At 35.5% G+C, this 24,694-nt stretch overlaps 2 protein-coding genes across 3 annotated transcripts in view; both read right to left on the reverse strand.

The window, feature by feature from the left end:
• Positions 1-3,527, reverse strand: part of HGD (homogentisate 1,2-dioxygenase) — a 78,894-nt gene extending 75,367 nt beyond the window's left edge. Inside the window, exon 1 of one of the 2 annotated variants that reach the window (XM_074301340.1) lies at positions 3,325-3,527. In XM_074301340.1, coding sequence (XP_074157441.1) covers positions 3,325-3,342 — 18 coding nt within the window. In that variant the 5' untranslated portion in view covers positions 3,343-3,527. The remainder of the gene's footprint in view (positions 1-3,324) is intronic. The other variant, XM_074301341.1, reaches the window with a different exon arrangement.
• A 15,125-nt stretch (positions 3,528-18,652) lies between these two features.
• RABL3 (RAB, member of RAS oncogene family like 3) overlaps positions 18,653-24,694 on the reverse strand; it is a 67,749-nt gene continuing 61,707 nt past the window's right edge. The window contains exons 6-8 of the mRNA XM_074301344.1: positions 23,604-23,675; positions 19,501-19,539; positions 18,653-18,878 (exon numbers count right to left, since the gene is read on the reverse strand). Coding sequence (XP_074157445.1) covers positions 18,813-18,878; positions 19,501-19,539; positions 23,604-23,675 — 177 coding nt within the window. The 3' untranslated portion in view covers positions 18,653-18,812. The remainder of the gene's footprint in view (positions 18,879-19,500; positions 19,540-23,603; positions 23,676-24,694) is intronic.

A 24,694-nucleotide genomic window follows, 5' to 3' on the forward strand; every position in this document is an offset into this window, starting at 1 on the left:
CATGGATTTTAAACTGTGGCCATGATAAAGACATTGTCTCTTTGCTTCTTGGTTTTTCCATCTATAAAATGTGGGGTTTGGTCTGCATTATCTCTAAACTTCTTTTCCTTCCTAACTTTCTTTGGTTATAGGAAGTAGCAATCTTAATAAATAATCAAGTGAATAAAACTTTTTTTTTTGTAAATCTAGCCTAGGAATTAAGAAATCTAGATTCAACCAGACACTAACATGATCTTGGGGTTGATAGGAGAATTCAAATAGGATCTTCTGGTAGACCAAGACTTGCATTTATAAAATTTGACAGACTTTTAATAAAAAGAAAACAAAGGCCAGGAACAGTATTCATGCTTGAAATTCCCCACCCTTTTAAGTAGGAAATAAAGGACATTTTAAAATATAGAAATAGATGACAATTTTCAGAAAACTGCAAATTCTCAATAGTTATTATAAATACAGACATATGCACATGAATGCATGTGTGTATATGTTCCAAATTACTGAAAAAAGAAATGCAAATTGACCAATTTTGAAGAACATACACCTAACAAAGTAGCTTTTGATATAGGCAATTTTTGATATAAAAATATTCAACATTTCAATCCTGATATTGAAATAATCGGTGCTGAAGAGACTGTGGGGGAAGAAAGACACATTAATATACTGTTAGTAGAGCTGTGAATTGACCCATTTTTTAAAATAGAAAAAAAATTGGAATTATTTAAGAAGTCATTAAAATGTGATACTTTGTTCTACTGATCCATCTACTGGGCACATATCTCAAGAAACATAAGTTCATATTTGCCACAATATTCATAGCAATGTTTTTGAATACAATAATACTATTGTACCATGTTATTGTTGTTCAGTCATATTTGATTCTTTGTGACCCCAGGGGACTATAGCATACCAATATTATCCATTGAGTTTTCTTGGCAAAGACACTGAAATGTTTTGCCATTTCCTTCTCCAGCTCATTTTATAAATGAAGTAGTTAAGGCAAATAGGGCTAAGTGACTCGCCAGGGTCACACAGCTTGTTAAGTTTAGGAAGCTGGGTATGAAGTCCTGTCTCCTTGACTGCAGGCCCAGGACTCTATTCTCTGAGTTATCCACCTGTCTCCTATTGTGCTAGAAGTCATAAATAGAAGTAATTCAGAAAAACATAGCAATATATATATGAGCTGACACAAAGGGAATTAAGCAGAAACAAGAGAACAATATAATGTAAATGAAAAACTCTAAAAGGTATTCAAAGTATAATTAATTGTGATGAATTAAGCTCTCTCTTAAAGAATTGAAAAAGGAAATACATTTCCCTCTTCTTGGTATAAGCATGGGAGCTTAGAGGTGCCAAATGTTATATTTTCTATAAGGCTTGTCTCCCCTTTCTCCTTCTTTTAATCTATGCTCCTTATGCTCAAAGTTTACTTTTCTCCTCCTACTGTATCCTCATCTACTACCATACCTATATCTGAGTAGGGTATTTTGTGAAACAGATGTAATGAGGGGATAGATCTAGTACTATTCCTATCAGTCCCAAGTTACTAGCAAATATTACTGGTAATACTATCAACTTGGGCAAATAGCTATCTTTTCTAATCCTATAAAATTGGAATGGGAGGCATCAGATTAAGTGTCACTAAGAATGAATTATTTATTTTTTCTTTCAGAGAAGTTTTCCTGATGACTTGCCTGGATGACTTTGTCCCTATACCAAGGGCATCTAGGTGGCACAGGGATAGAACACTGGGCTTTGAGCCAGGAAGACTTATTTTCATGAGTTCAAATTTGGCCTCAGACACTTAATAGCTGGGTGACCCTGGGCAAATAGTTTAACTCTGCCTTAGTTTCCTTGTTTATAAAATAAACTGGAGAAGGATGTGGCAAAAACTTCCAGAATCTTTGCCAACAAAACCTAAAATGGGGTTATGAAGAGTCAAACAGGACTGAAAATGATTGAACAAATTGTACCTATATCCTAATCATGTTCCAAAATGCCTACTCCATTCCCTACCCCTGAAAAATCTAACCTACTTAATACTGAGGAAAACAGGAAAGAAAAGCCAATTTACAAAATGACCTTGGCTGATAACTTATGCAATATTTTGTACCTGTAGTCCTCACCTCTTATGAAGTGGGGAGAGAGGGGAGAGGAGAGATACTAGAGAGTATCAAGACTGATCACTGCAATTAATTTGAATTCATATGCATATATTTTAAAAGTAGTCACTATCTATCATGATATCCAATCATATCTTATATCATTCAGAAGAAATATTGTCTGTCATTCTGAAGTCTAATGGTAGACATTAAAATTACATTATTTTCTCTTTTCCCCATTAAGCCACACACTTTGCCAAGACACAAAAAAAACATTACTTCCTAGGGGAAAGGCTAGAGTGCTTGTTAGCCATGATTTCATTCTGAGTTTCATAATAATCTGCATAGAACGAGCACCTCAATCCAACTGAATGATTGAGGAACATTCCCTACCACTCCCCTCTCCTCCCCAGTCAGCTGCAGCATCTGGAAAGGTACGTGAAGCCAGGAGAGGGAAGCTGTGAGCATTGTCAATCAGTGTGTCAGTCAGAGCAGTGTGTTTGACTGCTGCTAGCCTGTTCAAGCAGACAATATTGGAGGTAGCAGCAAGCAGCCAAACTCTTCACCTAGGAGGGAAGCCCTTCAGCAAGGCTGAGGGCCATAGAGTCCTGGAGATGGGGGTAAGGAAGAAGAGAAGGTTTCTAACTCCAAAAGTCCCTATGAGACACTGGGAGGCACAGCATCCTGCATGTTCTTATCCCATCCCTGCCACTGTGTGACCTCTCTTGTGGCCTGTTTGCTCATCTGTAAAATGAGACATTTGGTCCTAACTGATCTTTAAAGACATTTCCAATTCTAACATTCCAAGATTCTGTGTCTTAGTGTAGTGAGAAATAATTCCTAAAAAGAAGATAGATTTAGCTCCCCATTGCCAGAATTCCTTGCCATGTCCTTGTTCAGTCATTTCAGCATCCTCATGATCTCTTTTGGGATTTTCTTGAGATACTAGAATGGTTTTCCATATCCTTCTCCAGCTCATTTTACAGATAAGAAAACTGAGGCAAATACAACAGTGACTTGCCCCCAGGGTCATACAGCTACTAAGTGTCTGTAAAGCCAGATTTGAACGCAGGAAGATGAGTCCTCCTGACTCCAGGCCTGGAACTCTAACCACTATGCCACTTAATTGTTCCCTTGCCTCTGTAACCTGTTAGATAATTTCTGTGGAGTGTTACAGAGGTCTATGCAGCTTCTAACTACAGAAACCGTCTGGATCATTTCTTACCTTCAAATCTGCCAACATTTTCCTCTTGTAGGCTTTGGGAGCTTCACAAAACACAAACACAAAGAAAGTGTAGACTAAAATGCTGGTCTTTCTAGGGAACAGTTCTGAATCCAATCTCTTGCTTTCCTTCTTCCTACCTATCTGTACTAGTGAACTGCTAAAGGAATTTCTAAACTGCTTGGTGTGCAAGTGATAAAGTCCAACAAGCCTCGCTTGAGGCTATTGACATTGCTTTATATGGTTTGTTTGTAGTGTGTATTTAAAATCAAATCTAAAACTATTTCTTAGTGGCTGCCAGAAAGAGTTCTTTTTCTTTTGAGTTACTAAGGAAAAGGAGGTAGGCTAATTATACAAAGAAGGAGAGATTTTTTTAAAAATTAATTTTTATAATTATAACATTTTCTTTGACAGTACATAAGCATAGGTAATTTTTTTTTTTTTTTTTTTTTTTTTTACAATATTATCCCTTGTACTCTCTTCTGTTCCGAGTTTTTCCCCTCCTTCCCTCCACCCCCTCCCCTAGATGGCAGGCATTCCCATACATATTAAATATCTTATAGTATATCCTAGGTACAATATATATGTGCAGAACCAAATTTTGTTGTTGTTGTTGTTGCAAAGGAAGGATTGTATTCGGAAGGTAAAAATAATATGGGAAGAGAAACAAAACAAAACAAAACCAAACCAATGTTCACAGTTTATACTCATTTCCCAATGTTCCTTTTCTGGATGTAGCTGATTCTGTCAATCATTGATCAATTGGAATTGGATTAGTTAGAAGGAGAGATTAAAAAAAAGGGGGGGTAATCCAATTAAGTAGTGGATGATTTTTAAATGGAGATTTTCAGGGCATTTGAATAAAGTGATTTCTCTTGCAGGTCTTGTCTTAATGAAGCAATAAACATTTTCTTGTCCCTAAAGAAAAAGAAAACCCTTGTAACATATATACATAGCCAAGTAAAACAAATTTCTACATGGCTGTTTTTAAAAAAATTCATCTGCTTCAAGTAGCATGCTTCATTAATGCTCCCTTGGAACTGTGAATAGTTACTGCACTGATAAGAACATTTCAATTGTTTGTATTTACAATGTTGTCAAACTGCTCCTTAAACATGACACTTCATGCCCTATATGGAGCAGATTGACAATACTGAAAGGTAGAGTACTTGTGGGGGAATAAAGTGTTTAAAAAGCTGCAAAGAAAAGACTACCAGCCCTGAAATCAAGAGAATCTGAGTTCAAATCTGACCTCAGAAACTTAACACTTCTTAGCTGTGTGACTTTGAGCAAGTCTCTTGATCCCAATTCCCTCAGCAAAAAAGAAAAGAAAAGAAAGACCTTGTAATTGGCTTTAAGTGCCAAACGGAAGATTCTATATCTTGGAGTTAGTAGGAAACTATTGGAGTAAAGCTAAAACTTGTACTTCAGGAAAATAATTTGGAAAATTTAGGGGTAGACTAGATTGAAGTGAAGAGACATTTGAAGCAGGGAGATCAAGGGGAAAGTTGTACAAGAATCCGGGCTGATGAGGTGTTGAAAGACTTTATTAGATGGTCACTGTGTAAGTGAAAAGAAGATGATGTATACAAAAGATGTGAAGGTAGAAACAAAAAGATTTAACAACAGATTGAAGAGGTGAGTGGAGAAAGGATTTGAAGGTGACACTGAAGTTTCAAATCTGAGAGACTGGGAGGGTGGTAGTTTCTTTACAAGAGAGGAGGGGTTTTTCTTGGGGGAGTGGGTAGGAAGAGATAATGCATTCTGTTTTGTATCTTTTGAGTTTGAGTTCATCCTCATACATTCTAAAAACTTATTTAAAATTGCCTAATTACAGAATAGATTTTACAATTATTATAATTTACAATTATTATTCACAAGTTGGGTCCCCCAAAGCAAGGCCACATCTCCCCTTGCTTGAAAGGTACTAGTGTCTTCTCCTCAATATAAATTTCATTACAGTTGATTGCTCCCTGTATCATCAATACTTTCCAGTAGACTAATGTCCCAGTACCATTTAAAAAGTCAGCACTGTATAAATTCATTCTTACAAAAAACTGTAAAATATTTGTAAATTTCCTGAGAAGAGAGCAAGAAAAGAAGTTGCAAAGAATTCTCCTTCCCACACTGTGGGGCACACTCTCCCATGTACCACCTCTGTCTTTGGAGAGATCAGTTCATATTTAAAGGAGTTTCTGCATAATATTGGCTCTATCAACTTCATTTCTAAATGTATAGTTGATAGATAAGTTGCTTACACTCCATTTTAGAAACCTTCTATCCACTTAGTCATTTGTGACCTAAATCCTCCTTAGACTTTTCTGTCTGCAAAACCCAGCATGGATTCAAACTCCTCGACTTTTAAAAGCTCATTTTTCTGATCTGAATTACACAGGAACCAGCATGTACTAGTACCTTCCAGCTGGATGCATTAATAATAATGCAATAAGTTAAAATGTTGAATTCTATTTACATCACTCTAATATATGGATAGTTCCCATGATCCTCAGTGCTTTTTATGTGGTAATAAATGTCCTGTCCTGTTCCAGATTCAGCCAGAAAGTGCTGCTGCAGCTCAACAGCTCCCTGTGGCCTCAGCTAAGCATTGTCATTGGATTCTATGCTAGAATATATATATATACTAGTACCTTTAGATTTATAAAACTTTCTAATACATTCTTATCCAAGTCTCAAAATTGTTATGTGCCTGAGGTAGGTAGGATAGAGGATCTCAGCATCGTATTTTTATATCCTTCCAATAGGAAGAGGGAAGGGAATAAGCATTCACATAGCATTTAACCATATGGTAGATGCTTTACTAAATGTTTTACAAACATTGTCTCACTTAATCCTTACAACAACTTTCCAAGATATATGCTATCGCAACTCTCATTTTACAAATGAGGAAATTGAAGTAAATAGAGTTGTTAAATGACTTACTCAGAGTCACACAGCTAGGAAGCTTCTGAAGCCAGATTTGAACTCAACTCTATCCAATCCTATCTCTACTAGTTTCTCAGCTGTAGCACCTAAATAAAACTACTGTTGTTCAATCATTTCAGTCATCTCTGATTCTTTGTGATTTCCATTGGAGTTTTCTTGATACAGATACTGAGTATTTTGTCATTTCCTTCTCTGGCTCATTTTACACATGAAGAAACTGAGGCAAAAGGGGATAAGTGATTTAGGCAGGGTCACACAGTTAGTAAGTATCCGAGCTTTTAGTAAGTTTTGAACTCAGAAAGATGAGTTTTCCTGATTCCAGGTCTGATACTCTATCCATTGCATCACCTAGCTGCCGTCAGAAAAAATAAGTCATTTTTTCACACTAGGAAATTATAGAATTAGAACCTATCTCTTCATTAATCCATGCTATTCCATTTAATATTAAATTAAACATCAATATGGCATGCAGATAATAATCTGCATAATAAGATAATTATTAGATAATAAAATAATTAACCCATTTTCCTCTGTTTTTTGGCCAACAATCCACAGAAAGGTGATTTTGCTAATGTGGACACAATGTCCTGTTTGAACGAAACATATTTTGAAGCAAGTACTTTCGTCAGTCCCTTTCAATTGAGCCACCAGTTTGTTTGGCAATGATGTACTTTTGGAACAGGACTGAGTCATAGTAACTATGGTTGAACAAAGCACTTAGGCAGTATGGTGGATAGGGTTGGAGACAGAAAAGATTAATTTTCTAAACACTCCAGTGTCTTTTGCTAAGAACACTTCACTGGGGTCATGTAGAGTCAGGACCAAACAACAAACTGAATTTGAATTCTTGTACAATGGGGTGGCTGCTCAGTATAGCTGAAATAATACCAAGTTAGGAGACAGGCCTAAATCCAAACCCTGGCTGAAATATCAGTCATTAGTTCCAAGAACTTTAGTATCATTTCCTTTCCAGGGACCCACATCCCCCCCCCCAAATTCTACAAAGGATCTTTCGCATCTATTCATATTCCCCTTTTTGTCTTGTTGGGTTTTCCCCCCTTCATTTTAGAAAAGTATTCCTTGATTTCTCAAATTCCATAATCTCCACAATGTCTTCTCTGACATTTTTCCTTATCTCTCAGAGAAAAGGATCTTTCCTTCTTCAATTTATTACAGCACTTTGTCTGCATTCCTTACTTGATTTTCCTCAGTTATAAGTAAAAATACTTAAGCAAAAAGGTAACTAATACAAGTACTGTTTGTGTCAGCATATGAAGCATTAGACATTTAGTCTTTCACCTCTCTAGTGAAAGAAGGTTCATTTCATCATTTGTCTTATGGAAGACATATTTGGCATATATATTTATCAGTTTAATATTTTTTAAGCATTGCTACCCTTTACATTATTGTGGTTATTGTGGCTATTGTATATACATTGTTCTCTTGATTCATCCTTCATTCTGCATCAGTTCAGACACATTTTCCCATATTTCTCTGAATTTCTCATTTTAACTTTTTATTGCACAAGTGTGGCCTCGTAGAGCACTGGACTTAAATTCAGAAAGACCTGGGTTCAAATTCTGCCTCAAACACTAACTAGTTATGTGACTGGACAAGTCATTTAATTTCATCTGCTTCACTTTTCCTATAAGTAAAATGGGGATAATAAAAGTACCTTCCAAGGTTGTTGTGAGAATATTTGCAAAGTATTTAGCAAATGTAAAGTACTATATAAGTGCTCTTATTACTGTTATCATTTCCTCATTCATATACTATACTATCTTTTGGATTGTTCAATGGATAAAGCACTGAATCTGGTTTCAGAAGATCTGAGTCAAATACGCCCTTTGACACTTTGTGTGACCTTTAATCCTTAATCCACTGGAGAAGGAAATGGCAAACCATTCCAGTATATTAACCCGAGAAAACCCCAGGGACACCATTGATATGCTATGGCCACAGGGTCACAAAGAATTGGACAAATACTAAAAAACTGTTTTTTTCTGCTAATCAACAAGAACCTGTTTCTACTTTTTTTTTTTTTTTTTTTTTTTTTTACTAATATGGAAACTGAATACAATATTTTAATAGGATCTTTCTGCCTTTAATTTCCTTAGTATTTATGTCCATTTATGCAGTGGGTATACAAATGGCTTGGGTCGTTGTTTTTTTTTTTCTTATATAATTCCAAACTGTTTCCCACCTTCTCCAACTGCACTACAGTACGTCTTTCTACTCTTCCCTTCACTCCCAACAATCTCTGTGTCTCATCACCTTTGTTACTCTAGAAAACAAATGCTCTCTTTCAATCCTACCCAGTTTGAGTTCATAAAGTCCACATTTTATCCCCAAATAATACTCTATACAATCATAGATTTAGAAATGAAAGGACTCTCAAAAATTCTAGTTAAACACCCTTATTTTACAAATGGGGAAAAAGAAGACCATCAAAACTTACCCAAGTTCATACCAGGAGGGAGTAGTAAAGCCAAGATTCCAGCTTAGGGTATCTAGCTCTAAATTCAGCTGTTTTTTTTCCCATCACATTGCTCTCTCTATAGGCCCAGCCTCAAATTGCTAAGGAACTATAGAAACTAGCTGGAAACAATACAAGTGAAAAACTAAAAAGAAAATAGTGACATGCAGGGCAATGCATTGAATTTACTTTCAACTTTGCCTCCAAAACACTTTTCTAAGTGTCTGATACATTCATGACTTCTACCTTCCTCCCTAATATAAGACACAAAACCTTATAATTATCTATTATGTTAGTCACTCATAGTTTAGTGTTTTGTGGGGGGGGGGTTGCCTTATGTAAAAAGAAGGGATAGATTACTTCCAAAGTGCCTTCTGCTATCCACTTTTCAATAATGTTTATGATTGACACTAATCTTTTCAGTGTCTAAGTGTAAAGAATCTTTCTACCACATATACAAAAATATTTATAGCAGCTTTTTTTATGGGCAAAGAATTGGAAACAGAAAATGTCCATTAACCAGGCATTGGCTGAACAAGTTGTGGTATATGAATGTAATGGAATACTATTTTTCTGTAAGAAATGATGAGTCAGTGGATTTCAAAAAAACCCTGGAAAGACTTGTAGGAACTGATATAAAGTTAAGTGAGTTGAACCAGGAGAACATTGTACACAATAATAGCAAGATTGTGTGATGATCAACAATGATTTACTTAGCTCTTCTCAGCAATGTGATGTTCTATGACGATTCCAAGACTCTTGATGGAAAATGTGATCCACATCCAAGGAAAGAACTATGGAGTCTGAATAAAGATCAAAGCACACTATTTTCACTTTATGTTTGTTTTTGGTGGTGTTTTTCCTTTTGTTGTTTCTTTTTAACAACATGACTACTTTAGAAATATGTTTAACCAGAGGACACACATAGAATCTATATCAGATTGTCATCTTGGGGAAATGAAAGAAGAGAGTAGGGGAAGTAGGAAGGGAGGAAAACTTGGAACTCGAACTTGAAAACAAAATAAAACAAAACAAAAATCAATCATCCAAGGATCAGGCTAAACAGGTGAGATAGAGGTACTAATAAAATTTTACATTTGACATGTCAAATCTTTGTCTCCTACTGAGAGGGGATAGTAGTTGTTCTCCCCAAGTTAGATTTGAAGATGGGAGAAATAGTGGGAGCAGTAGTGGGGGAAGACTATACCCTTAAATTGCTAGCAGGTTACCCACTTAAATACTGGAAACATATTCTTGCTGTATGTGAGGCAGCCTTAGCTGTAAACACAACAGGAGAGAATGCTCTGACAAGTATAGGGATCCTGACAATGGAGTAAATGGATGGGAAGAGGCTTGCTTTGCTCTAAGATCTCAGGCCCAGGGCTGACCTTATTAACAACTAAGTAGAACAGGCAACTCCCTCTTAGAAATATCACCTTGCCATTTAACTAGTATAGCTTAATTCCTTTGGGTCTTGAAGGCTTGTTTTCCAAAATTCCCTGTAGATCTTAAGGTATGAGCTCACCTCTTAGCAGAAAACAGTTGACAATGGCTGAAAGCACAAACAGACATAGGATAGGTACCTGGGGAAGTTTATGGGAGTTGGATGAAGCAGAAAGGAGGAAAAATGACATTGACAGGGGGAATGAAATGTATCTAAAGCCAAATTATTTCCTTTAGTTTTGCCTTAAGCCATCCCTGATCAGAGCATTGAAAATCATTTAACATGAGCTCTTTCCTGGCATTAAGCTTATACTGCCACAACATACTCTGGCCACACATTTCTTACTGTGAAGGGAGTATATTATTTTTTTGTTTTGTTTTGTTTTTTTTATTTTATTTTATAATTATAACATTTTTTGACAGTACATATGCATGGGTAATTTTTTACAACATTATCCCTTGCACTTACTTCTATTCAGATTTTTTCTCTTCCTCCCCCAACCCCTTCCCCCAGATGGCAAGCAGTCTTATATATGTTAAATATATTACAGTATATTCTAGATACAATATATGTGTGTAGAACCGAATTTTTTGTTGCACAGGAAGAATTGGATTCAGAAGGTAAAAATAACAGTTTACATTCATTTCCCAGTGTTCCTTTTCTGGATGTAGCTGGTTCTGTCCATCATTAATCAATTGGAATTGGATTAGCTCTTCTCTATGTTGAAGAAATCCACTTCCATCAGCATACATCCTCATACAGTATCATTGTTGAAGTGTATAATGATCTTCTGGTTCTGCTCGTTTCACTCAGCATCAGTTGATGCAAGTCTCTCCAAGCCTCTCTGTATTTCTCCTGTTGGTCATTTCTTATAGAACAATAATATTCCATAACATTCATATACCATAGTTTACCCAACCATTCTCCAATTGATGGACATCCATTCATCTTCCAGCTTCTAGCCACTATGAAAAGGGCTGCCACAAACATTTTGGCACATACAGGACCCTTTCCCTTCTTTAGTATTTCCTTGGGGTATAAGCCCAGTAGTAGTATGGCTGGGTCAAAGGGTATGCACATTTTGATAACTTTTTGGGCATAATTCCAGATTGCTCTCCAGAATGGTTGGATTCTTTCACAACTCCACCAACAATGCATCAGTGTCCCAGTTTTCCCACAGCCCCTCCAACATTCATCGTTATTTGTTCCTGTCATCTTAGCCAATCTGACAGGTGTGTAATGATACCTCAGAGTTGTCTTAATTTGCATTTCTCTGATCAATAGTGATTTGGAACACTCTTTCATATGAGTGGAAATAGTTTTAATTTCATCATCTGAAAATTGTCTGTTCATATCCTTTGACCATTTATCAATTGGAGAATGGCTTGATTTCTTATAAATTAAAGTCAATTCTCTGTATATTTTGGAGATGAGGCCTTTATCAGAACCTTTAACTGTAAAAATTTTTTCCCAATTTGTTACTTCCCTTCTAATCTTGTTTGCATTAGTTTTGTTTGTGCAGAAACTTTTTAATTTGGTGTAATCAAAATGTTCTATTTTGTGATCAATAATGGTCTCTAGTTCTCCCTTGGACACAAATTCCTTCCTCCTCCACAAGTCTGAGAGGTAAACCATCCCATGTTCCTCCAATTTATTTATGATTTCGTTCTTTATGTCTAAATCTTGGACCCATTTTGATCTTATCTTAGTATGTGGTGTTAAATGTGGGTCCATGCCTAGTTTCTGCCATACTAATTTCGTTTTCCCAGCAGTTTTTGTCAAATAATGAATTCTTATCCCAAAATTTGGGATCTTTGGGTTTGTCAAAGATTAGATTGCTATTTTTATTCACTATCTTGCCCTGTGAACCTAACCTATGCCATTGATCAACTAGTCTATTTCTTAGCCAATACCAAATGGTTTTGGTGACTGTTGCTTTATAATATAGCTTTAAATCAGGTACACGTAGACCACCTTCCTCTGACTTTTTTTTCATTAGTTCCCTTGCAATTCTCGACCTTTTATTCTTCCATATGAATTTTGTTGTTATTTTTTCTAGGTCATTAAAATAGTTTCTTGGGAGTCTGATTGGTATAGCACTAAATAAATAGATTAGTTTGGGGAGTATTGTCATCTTTATTATATTCGCTCGGCCTATCCAAGAACACTGAATGTGTTTCCAATTATTTAAATCTGACTTTATTTTTGTGGCAAGTGTTTTGTAATTTTGCTCATATAATTCCTGACTCTCCTTTGGTAGATATATTCCCAAATATTTTAAACTATCGACTGTTATTTTGAATGGAATTTCTCTTTGTATCTCATGCTATTGGATTGTGTTGGTAATGTATAAAAATGCTGAGGATTTATGTGGATTTATTTTGTATTCTGCGACTTTGCTAAAATTCTGAATTATTTCTAATAGCTTTTCAGCAGAGTCTTTGGGGTTCTCTAAGTATACCATCATGTCATCTGCGAAAAGTGACAATTTGATTTCTTCATTTCCTACTCTAATTCCTTGAATCTCTTTCTCGGCTCTTATTGCCGAGGCTAGAATTTCTAGTACTATATTGAATAGTAATGGTGATAGTGGGCAACCTTGTTTCACTCCTGATCTTACAGGGAAAGGTTCTAGTTTATCACCATTACATATGATGTTTACTGAAGGTTTTAAATATATGCTCCTTATTATTTTAAGGAATAGTCCATTTATTCCTATACTCTCAAGCGTTTTTAGTAGGAATGGATGTTGGATTTTATCAAATGCTTTTTCTGCATCTATTGAGATGATGATATGGTTTTAATTACTTTGATTATTAATATGGTCAATTATACTAATAGTTTTCCTAATATTAAACCAGCCCTGCATTCCTGGTATAAATCCCACTTGGTCATAGTGTATTATCCTGGGGATGATTTTCTGAAGTCTATTTGCTAATATCTTATTTAAGATTTTAGCATCAATATTCATTAAGGAAATTGGTCTATAGTTTTCTTTCTCAGTTTTCGATCTACCTGGTTTAGGTATCAGTATCTGTGTCATAGAAGGAATTTGGTAGGACTCCTTCAATCCCTATTTTTTCAAATAGTTTACATAGCATTGGAGTTATTTGTTCTTTAAATGTTTGGTAGAATTCACCTGTAAATCCATCTGGTCCTGGGGACTTTTTCTTAGGAAGTTGGTTAATAGCTTGGTCTATTTCTTTTTCTGAGATGGGACTATTTAGACTACTTACTTCTTCCTCTGTTAATCTGGGCAAGCTATATTTTTGAAGGTATTCTTCCATTTCATTTAAGTTATTGAATTTATCGGCATAAAGTTGAGCAAAGTAGCTCCTAACTATTGTTCTAATTTCCTCTTCATTAGTGGTGAGTTCACCCTTTTCATTTTCAAGACTATCAATTTGCTTTTTCTCTTTCCTTTTTTTAATCAGGTTTACTAAGGGTTTTCTCTATTTTGTTGGTTTTTTCATAAAACCAACTCTTAGTTTTATTAATTAATTCAATAGTTTTTTTACTTTCAATTTTATTAATCTCACCTTTTATTTTTTGAATTTCAAGTTTTGTGTTTGTCTGGGGGTTTTTAATTTGTTCCTTTTCTAGCAATTTTAGTTGTAAGCCCAATTCGTTGGCCCTCCCTTTCTCTATTTTATGCAAGTAGGCCTGTAGAGATATAAAACTTCCCCTTATTACTGCTTTGGCTGTATCCCACACATTTTGGTATGATGTCTCATTATTGTCATTTTCTTGGGTGAAGTTATTAATTATGTCTATGATTTGCTGTTTTACCCAATCATTCTTGGATTATTTAGTTTCCAGTTATTTTTTGGTCTATTTTCCCCTCACTTTTTATTAAATGTTATTTTGATTGCATTATGGTCTGAAAAGGATGCATTTACTATTTCTGCCCTACTGCATTTGATTTTGAGGTTTTTATGCCCTAGTATATGATCAATTTTTGTATAGGTTCCATGAACTGCTGAGAAGAAAGTATATTCCTTTCTGTCTCCATTTAGCTTTCGCCAAAGATCTATCATATCAAACTTTTCTAGTATTCTCTTTACCTCTTTGACTTCTTTCTTATTTATTTTGTGGTTTGATTTATCTAATTCTGAGAGTGCAAGGTTGAGATCTCCCGCTATTATAGTTTTGCTATCTATTTCCTCTTGCAGCTCTCTTAATTTCTCTTTTTAAGAATTTAGATGCTGCACCACTTGGTGCATATATGTTTAATATTGATACTGCTTCATTATTGATGCTGCCCTTTAGCAGGATATAATGCCCTTCCTTATCTCTTTTAATTAGATCAATTTTTGTTTTTGCTTGATCTGAGATGAGGATGGCTACTCCTGCTTTTTTGGTTTTGCCTGAAGCATAATAGATTCTGCTCCACCCTTTTACTTTTAATTTGAATGTCTCACCCTGTTTCAGGTGTGTTTCCTGTAAACAACATATAGTAGGATTCTGACTTTTAATCCAGTCTGCTAACTGCTTCCTCTTTATGAGGCAGTTTGCCCCATTCACATTTATGGTTAGAAGGACTAATTCTATATTGCTTGCCATCCTATTAACCCCTGCTTATGCTTTTCCCCTTTCCTTCCCTTTTACCCTCCTATCCAGTATTAAACTGGTGAACACCACTTGCTTTTCACAGCCCTCCCTTTTTAGGATCCCTCCCCCACCTTAAAGATCCTCCCCTTATTTTACTCCTTTTCCTCAAAATTACTGTATTCCCTTCCCCTTAGCTTACTCCTTCCCTTTCACTTTTCAATGAAGTGGAAGAAGTTTCACCATAAATCGAATATGTCTATTGATACACGCTATGTTCATCTCCCTCCTTTCTTTCTCTCAGATATAATAGGTTACCTTTGCCTCTTCATGAGATGTAGTACCACCACTTTACACTTTTTTATGATATAATCTCCTTTCCACCTCTAGTTTCTAAGACAAATGTTCTTTACATATTTTTTTGACAGAAGTATAGTTCTCAAGATTTCTTTTTACCTTTTTAGAAATCTCTTGAGTTCTGTATTTGAAGATCAAACCTTTTATGTAGGTCTGGTTTTTTCATCAAAAATAGATGGAATTCATTTATTTCGTTAAATGTCCATCTTCTTCCCTGGAAAACGATGCTCATTCTTGCTGGGTAAGTTATTCTTGGTTGCATACCAAGTTCCTTAGCCTTTCGGAATATCATGTTCCAGGCCCTGCGTTCTTTTAATGTGGACGCTGCTAGATCCTGGGTTATCCTTATTGTGGATCCTCCATATCTGAATTGCTTTTTTCTAGCAGCTTCCAATATCTTTTCCTTTGTCTGATGGTTCTTGAACTTGGCCACTATATTTCTTGGCGTTTTGATTTTAGGGTCCCTTTCAGTAGGTGATCGATGAATTTTTTCAATGTCTATTTTACCCTCTGTTTCCAGAATGTCTGGGCAGTTCTCTTTGATAATTTCCTCGAAAATGGTGTCCAAGCTCTTTTTTTCCTCCCATTTTTCAGGGAGTCCAATTATTCTCAAATTGTCTCTCCTGGATCTGTTTTCCAGGTCTGTTGTCTTTCTGGTAAGGTACTTGACATTCTTTTCAATTGTTTCATTTCTCTGGTTTTGCTTGACTACCTCTTGGTTTCTCCTTGAGTCATTCATTTCTACTTGTTCCAGGCTAATTTTCAATGATGTATTTTCTTCACTCACTTTTTTTATATCTCTTTGTAATTGTCCAATTGAGTTTTTATCTTCTATGGAATTTTTTTCCATTTTATCCATTTTATTTTTTAGAGAGCTGATTTCTTTTTCCAGCTCACTAATCCTGTTTTCCTTGGAGTTGTTTACCTTTTCCAGCTCACTAATCCTGTTTTCCTTGGAGTTGTTTACCTTTTCCAGCTCACTAATCTTGTTTCTCAATGATTTGATTTCTTTATCCACTCTGTCTTTGAATGCATGGGATGACTTCTCCAGGCTCTCTTGCCAAGCTTCCCTTTCCTTTTCCCATTTCTCTTCCAGCTCTCTTGTGAGAGCCTTTTTGATTTCCTCTATGAGGTTCTTTTGTATTGAGGAGCAGCTTATATCCCTCCCAGGGGATACATCTGGGGACAGTCTGTTCCTAGTCTCCTCAGCATTTGAAGTCTGCTCCCTCTCCACACAGAAGCTGTCAATGGTTAGAGCCCTTTTGAATTTTTTGTTCATTTTGTCAGAGTAGGAATCAAAGAAAACAAACTGACAAGAGAAACAATTGGTCTGTTTTGTGGGGGATGGGGCTGGATGGTATTAATGGGCTTCCTCTACAGACTGGGGGTAGGGCAGCAGAGAGCCACTAACAGAACAGCAATGACTGTACTGAGTCTGCGCTCTGAGGCTCCGAGAACGCACCAAGTCAGTCCAGGTGGGGGTTGGGGGTGGCCGGGCTCTGAGAGAGCTGGCTTTCTGGGGTTTTAATCTTCACCTCCGGTGTTTACACCCTCTCCGCTGCTCCTGGCTTGCTGCCAAGACGGAGCATCCACACTGGGGCAAAAGCCCTTTCACAGAAACGGCAGAGATCACACCCCTCCCCCTCCGGTCTGAGCTGTGTGAGCTGCCTGTCTTGCTCTGGCTGCCTGCCCTCAGTCTGCGCCCAGTCTGATTGACCCTCCCCCGAGCAAACACAGACCTTTTCTGGCGACTTTCAAGGATGTCTTCTCTTGGTGATTATTTGTGGATTTCTTTCTGGGTCAAGCATTAAGTCAGAGGCTTGTCATGAAGTAAGTTCTGAGAGAAAACGAGGAGCTCAAGCAGCTGTCTGCCTCCACGCCGTCATCTTGGCCGGAAGTCCAGGAGTATATTATTTTGAAAAATATATATATTTGGGATGATAAGAAAGAATTAAGTTCATTTGTTTTCTAAAGAAAAGGTAATCAGCTCTGGGAAGGTATTTTGTTTGGTTTGGTTGTTTTTTTTAAGAGGGAATAAGCTGTAATGGGCTTTAATTTAAAATGAAGAAAAGATAATGCTTGAAATCAGTACCCAAAAAGTTAAACAGAGACAGCAATGCTATTAATTTTTTAACATTGGGAAACTGAGAGCCACAGCTGGAGAATTTTGCCAAGGTATTGTTGACACAATGCACAGTCACAGATACAACATTAACACTTATATCAAAATCCACATGTGGCATAGACGTTATATGGTTCTGACATCCCCTGCCTTCCACCACCAAATCCTATTCAAATGTGGCCAGAATTATATTGGAGAAAGTGGAGAAACTACTCTCCAGAATCTTTAAAATCTCTCTTTCTTGTAAAATCCTAATGTAAACTCTTCTCTTCTGATTCTGGACTGGCTAAATGTTGGAAAGTAATTAAAATGGGAGAAAAAGATAAAGGAGAAACTGGAGTGTGAATGCTTTATTTTTACAATGAGGAAATGAAGCTGTGAGGTGGGAACTTAATTAAAAAATCATGGAGAGAGATAGGGGAAGAAGATAATTGAAGCTGAGATGAACATTGGAGTTGGAGAGAGGACAGAGGGTCAATCAAGGAGATTCTGAGGAAAGCAGCAAAATCAAGATTCACTTTAACAAGGAAAAATGATGGGCAAAAATCAAAAAAGGAAGGCTTGTGCAAAAAAAAAAAAAAAAAATGACATGATCCTAAACCAATTATTGGGCCATCAAGAAAGCCAAGAATCCTGTTCCACAATTCATATATATTTCTAGTGAATGTGTGGCTACAAAGCCTATTTTTACTCCTTTCACAGTGAATCCTCCATTGTTGGCACCAAGAATAATATTTTTAATTCATTGAGTACATGCAAGTGAACTAAAATTTACTCTTCCAAAGTTGAATTTTACTTCAAATAAATAAAAAGTGAAAGAGCTATAAGTCACTTACTGGTTTGTTTTTTTTTTTTTTTTTTTTTTTTTTTTACTTGTTGGCCTCCAAAAACTCCCTGCTTATTCCCAAGTAGGTTTTGGTGAAGACTGCAGTCAGGTAGCACTCAAAGCTTATAGGGTTCAGGAAACTGCCAGCTTCTGAACAACTTTTTTGTTTTTCTGCTTCTGATGCTGCTCATATATTATTAATTTGTACTTATATTTAACTGCAGCTCTTAGTCAGCCTCTTTTAGTCACTGAGAGATTTATGAGGAAGAGGAGGGAAAGCAGACAAGACCTCTATGAAGAGTAACTGACTGAGGTGGAAATATAATTAATCCTGCTTTTCCTCTTTGAGAATGTCAAAAAAGTAATGAAAGTTAGCTAATAAAAACAATTTAAAGATTAACTAATATGACTTCTGTTAAGAGTTTAAAACAATATGAACTCATGTTAAATATACTTAAGTTTAGATGTACTGGGCAAGAATAAATCTTCACTGTACTCTCAAGTCACTGCTGTTTGATGCTTAAATCTGATAGTATCCTTTATTACCACATGACTATACAATTCACGGAAGTCAATGACAGAGAAGGAAGAAAGACTCTATATACTCACAAATGATCCCTATTATCATTTTCCTTTATTTTTCCATTAGTGAGGGAAGAATAGAATTTTAAAGACAGATGCATAAAATACTGGACATTCCAAAAGCCAATATGTTGTTCCTGGAGTTCATCAAGAAGAGAAAATCTGTTCATTCTTATAAAAGGATGAACATATTTCAGTCATAATGAAGGTTTTTTAGAGTTCCCCCACCAAATCTTTTTCGTTCAGGAAAGCCAGGGATCTGTAGATAGGAAGACAAAAAATATCTAAAGCAGATGTAACACAGTCATATCCGTAATAACATGCTTGTCCTTCTCTCATTTCTTGTTTTCTATAGTGAAATAATCCAGTAATATCATTCACACATTAACATTGTAAATGTGTTTATCTTGATAGGGGAAGTTACTACTAAGAAATTTAAACTGTAAGAATAAGGTGAGCTAAAAATATTACCAAAGAATAGGTACCAAATAGGTAGAAGGCAAATTTCTTTAAAAACAATAAAATATAACCTAAACTTAAAAAGGTAAAGATTTAATATTATTTAATTAAAATATTATTATTTAAAATTAAGTGTTACCATTATAACAGTCAGTTCTTTAATGTCAGCAATAGAAGAAAATAGGACATGTGGTTCCTTTGGGATCAAGAGGAATCCCTGTAACTCCATAAAGAGCTTTAGAAATTAAATATTCCAAATCTAAGGGTAAGGTTTAATGATATAGATCTTTTGAAATCATTATGGTCATTACCATTTAATACTAAGATATAGGAAGACATTTCTAATGAAAATCATAAAAAGCAAAACTTGGCACTTTAGCTTATAGGCCTTGCTTTACTTAAAGAAAAAGCTGATCACTAACCTGATTACCATCTCGAATAAAGTATCTCTTCTCTATAACCTGTTGGAAACAGAGATGATTTAAGCATATGAAGAATATACATATCTGGAAAATGTGGTTAACTGTAATGGCTACTTAAGGGACTAAAAGACTTATTCAAAATTAAGAAACCTTAATTAATCTAAAATTAAAAGGCTTCATACAATTTAAAGTGAAGTTTGAGAGTTTGATCTCTATCTGCAGTTAATTATGCTCTTTTTCAGGACTACAGACGGAACCCTTAAGTCAGATGCTTCATTAACTTCTTTTTCCTTGGCCACAGAGAAGATCAAGTTAGAGAATGTGGATGGACAAATTATTTTTTTTAAATTTTTTTAAATGTTTATTTGTTTGTTTATTTATTTTGTTGGGCTGGTGACAAGGTCATACAGCTGGTAGGGCGAAGGGGGAGGGGCGAAGGAGATGTCCAAGGGGGGATCCGAATTGAGATCCTGAGGCCTTGTCTTCTTTCTTCGGGGCAAGTGCTATATCCATTGCACCACGGGGTCACCGCCCCGGATGGATAAAATTAATATTGATAGCGTTGCAGTGGTTGAAGTTAGGATAAATTTCATTGTATCAATGGCACTCAGGCAGAGGACAAATGTATAATGTATAATGTATATATATATATATATATATATACATATATATATATATATATATATATATATGTAATACATATATATAATATAATATATAATATATACATATAATGTATAAGAATGACAACAATTAGGTTCAAATCTAAGGGCAGAAATTCTATTGTTCCTTAAATGAGACTGCCTACATTGTGGTAAAGATTATACCCCACTCTATTCCTATAGATTATGTGTGAAACTTGTCTGTTTCCCCATAGATGCTATTGTTATTTTACTAACTCATGTTCCCCTTGGAGCCATCCTCCAGTTGTTTCTCATTCTTGCTATAGGCACAAGTCACTGCTGGTAATATACCACAGTCTGCTTGGCCATCATGAATCCTTCCATTTCTATCTGTTCTTTCAATTCTTCTGAGATGATAATTTATTAGTGAACAGCATTACTCCAATATTACTCAATAGTAATTCAACCTTTTTTCAGTGGTGATCAACACTGCTGTGCAATTTCCCATATGCAATCCAGCCTGATAGCCCCAGTCAGCTCAGTCCTTAGCCCAGATCATTATCTACTGGAAGCACTTATTCAAGCATATTTATAGGCTAAGTCTCTACCCATCCCTGTCCAAGGAAAGAGGCCAGAGTCTGAGTAGGAGTCACGGTTGTCTCTGATTTGGTAGCAGTTGTTGGCATGAGCTGGAGAAGGGCGGTGGGCAAGAAATGGAACAGTGAGCATGAAAGTCAGTAATAAGGATCTTTCCTTTCCTATGAGTTCCTACTCTTGGGATGCTCCTTTGCCTTTGTATCTCTAGCATTTTATTTGTCTTGCACATAGCAAACATTTAATAAATAACTATTGGATTGAATTGGATTGGATTAGGTTTGGAATTGTTTGGAAGTTGGAGGAAATGATGATAAGAGATGGAATTTATTGCATTATAACATCAACCTGTCATTCAGTGAATATAATTACATATGTAGGTGAGGTGCATGCACACACTCACATACACACACACCTTCTCTATAGAGAGATTTCCATATCAGGAATATTCAGTTTCATTCCCTCGGTGATCAGAAAGTACTTCCTGTGACCTGACTGATTTAATTCTAACCTATATACTCCGTGGCACATAAGAAAATAGGGTGGGGGAAGCCTATACTTCCAGGATTTCTCAGCCCCAGAAAATTTGGGAGCTAATGTTAGATTAGCAAACATTTTTTCTTTGGAATCTAAGAATTATAATATATATTAGGTCCTTAGGTGATCTCACCTGATATTTACTAATAGAACATTATGAAGAGAGCCACTATTATGAGCAATATCATCACATGACAGAAAAAAGCAATTCAGGAAGAAATCCCAGAGCATTTGAAAACAAAATCAGGAGAAAAAGAGGTATAAAATAGAACAAATATAGGGGCAGCTAGGTGGTGCAGTAGATAGAGCATCAGCCCTGAAGTCAGGAGGACCTTAGTTCAAATCTGACCTCAGACACTTAACACTTCCTGGCTGTGTGACCCTGGGCAAGTCACTTAACTCCAACTGCCTCAGCAAAAAAAAAAAAAAAAGAACAGATCTGCTAGAATTTCTATTTATTTTCATTGACATCCATAGTGGAATTCCTAGTATGATGCCACAGATGTACTACATAGTAACCAGTATGACTGATAATGGTGCTTTGAATGATATAGGAAATCATGTTAAGAATTGACCAAGTATATCCAGAAGAAATTTGTGTTCCAGGTTATGCTTTAACCTACTGATATTAAAATAAATTTCAAAGCATTTCACCAATTCTCAAGATAGCTTGAGAAAGATCAAAAAAAGTGGTTTTACACAAAAAAAAAGGCAACTAAGACGATAATCCCACATTGTTTGCCTTCTTATCTTCATAAAATCTCTGAGAGTGTCACATTATGTTCATACTAAGGGTATACTTTTTGAATACATGAAAAAGGAACAAGCATAATTTAGAAAGTGTTTCATAGATTATCACATCATTATAGCTACACAACTGCCTGAAAGTTAAGAGAATGTATGTGTAAGTTCTCATTTCATTTCCTAATTTTAAAAAAGCATTTGACTTTCAATAGTCTTGACAGTTTCCTCAGACAAAGCTCCTCTCACATATTTTCAGAATCATAAGAGAATCCATGACTGATGTGACCACAGAGGTAGCTTTGTTCAGCATTCAGTTAAGTACTTACATCAGAGAAAGTATTTAAACAAGCTAATCAATATATGTTCATCTGGTATCATGGAAAATGCCCAGTACAAAGTCCAAATGAAAGTTTTACTCTAGTTAGTAAAATTTTCACATGTCCTTTTTCTTATAATGATAGAGCACTACAAAACTGCCTTAGTGAAATCCATACCAATGCATAATTAATCTATCCCTTCTTTCTCTTAGAAAGACAGAAATGATTGAAAAACACATGTAGTTGGACAGGTAATTTATTGACTTAGTGGTGAGAAAAGGTGAAAACGAATTCAACCCACATGTAATAGTATGTACTAAAAGCCAAAGGTAGGAATAGGAAAAGATGACAGTCCTAGCACTCTAGGAATTTAAAATCTAATCTAAGGAAGATGAGACAAGTACACAAATAAGCATGAGACCAGGGTTAAAGAAGAGATCCAAATAAACTGCTCCAATAAAGTTTGAGAAAGGAGAATCTTTCTCACTTGTGAGGACAAGAGAAATCCTAGTAAAAGAAAGAAGATGCTAATTCTGGAAAGTAAAGATGAGGACGGAGTTCACTCTGTTTTCCAGTCCCCCTTAGTGTGCAATATGAACACTGGGCACACAGCACTCACTTGAGCAGCATTGCAGATATGTGACTTTGACAAGGCAAAGGTGCCCTAATTTACGAGCATGCTGAGTCATCTTATATTTTTATCCCATTTCAACACTCAGAGAATAGGTCAATAACAGGAATTCAAAAGTCTTTGAAAAAGTATTAGATTAGCAAATATTTTTGCTATGGAATCCAACAAAAAAGGCTTTGAAAGCCTTTGAAAAGACATTAACTTCATAGCAACTAATAAAGTAGCAACTACTTTAAAAATTATATATGTGTCTGAGATGAATAACTCCTTAGAATTACCCAAGCAAAACAAACAATTCTTAGTATCTTTTTTAATTTTATGTTTTTTAGGAATGTGTATACTAAGCTTAAAAAAAAAAAAAAAGAAAGAAAGAAAAAGAAAAACATCTATTTAAAGTCAGAAGTGGGATCGATTGCCTTAAAATGACAAAAGTAAAAAATTTACACCCTGGAAGTCATTAGATATCCTTTGCAGATAATGTGATGTTGCTGATGGTACAATATTTCAGTAGGCATTGAGCAATTAAATAAACAGTATGTTCCCCAAGTTGCAACTTCAACCTGAAGAAATAAAGGGACATTGCAAACTAGGTCTTTAACTCTCTTAATAAACAGGCTCTTAGTTATAATAGAAAAGAGAGCACTAGTGAGAATTTACCTTATCAAAAAATCTACTCAGCTTGACAGCATTGGAAGATCCTGCGGCAAGGTACCGGGGATTTGTGCAGTCCTAGAAAAGGGAACACAAAACCTATGATGAGCAGTGATTTATATTTTTCTTTTTTCACCTAAAGGTATTTTTCCCCAATTACATGTAAAGATAGTTTTCAACATTTATCTTTTTTTTTTTAAATAATAGCTTTTTATTTTTCAAAATACATGCAAAGATGATACTTTTCAACATTCACCTTTGCAAAACTTTGTGTTCCAAATTTTTCTCCCTCCTTCCTCACCTCCCCCAGACAGCATGTAATCTGATATAGATTAAACATGTACAATTCTTCTAAATATATTTCCACATTTATCATTCAGCACAAGAAAAATAAGATCAAAAGGGAAAAAAATGAGAAAGAAAAACAAGCAAAAAAACCCAACAAAAAAAAATACAACAAAATTTATCTTTGTAATTCTGAGGTCCAAATTTTTCTTCATTGCTCCTCCCCCTCCCCTGCAAAATAGCAAGCAATCTGATATATGTTAGACGTATGAATCATGTTAAACACATTTCCATATTAGTCATACAATGAAAGAAGATTAAGAATAAAAGGGAAAAAAACATAATAAAGAAAAAATAAAAATAGTATGCTTTGATCTGCATTCAGACTCCATAGTTCTTTCTCTGGATGGGGTCAGCATTTTCTAAGTGATTTATATTTTTCAGTAAAAGGTCTTAATTAGTTACAATGAATATTATTACGTCCTTTGATAGAGAAATAAAGCCTCTTATATTTTAGAAACAGTTTCTATAGGTGGATTTCAAATTACAATTAATAATACAGGAAGCAATGAATTATAAGAAGTATTAGAGAAAGGTAAAGTTGCCCTTTTTTTGTGACCAATTTATTATTTTTATGGTGGTCCTTGAATTGGTTTATTCAGAGGGTTAGGTTTATAAGGTTGGCACTTTTTGAATGAAAAATCAGTCAGCAAGCATTTATTAAATACTTACCACATGCCAGGGACTATGTAGGCTGAAGGTCCAAAGCATTTAATTAAGGCCACAGCAGAATAAGAAATAGAATCATTATT

Source organism: Sminthopsis crassicaudata, chromosome 3, assembly GCF_048593235.1.
Source record: "Sminthopsis crassicaudata isolate SCR6 chromosome 3, ASM4859323v1, whole genome shotgun sequence".
NCBI classification, from domain to species: Eukaryota; Metazoa; Chordata; class Mammalia; order Dasyuromorphia; family Dasyuridae; genus Sminthopsis; species Sminthopsis crassicaudata.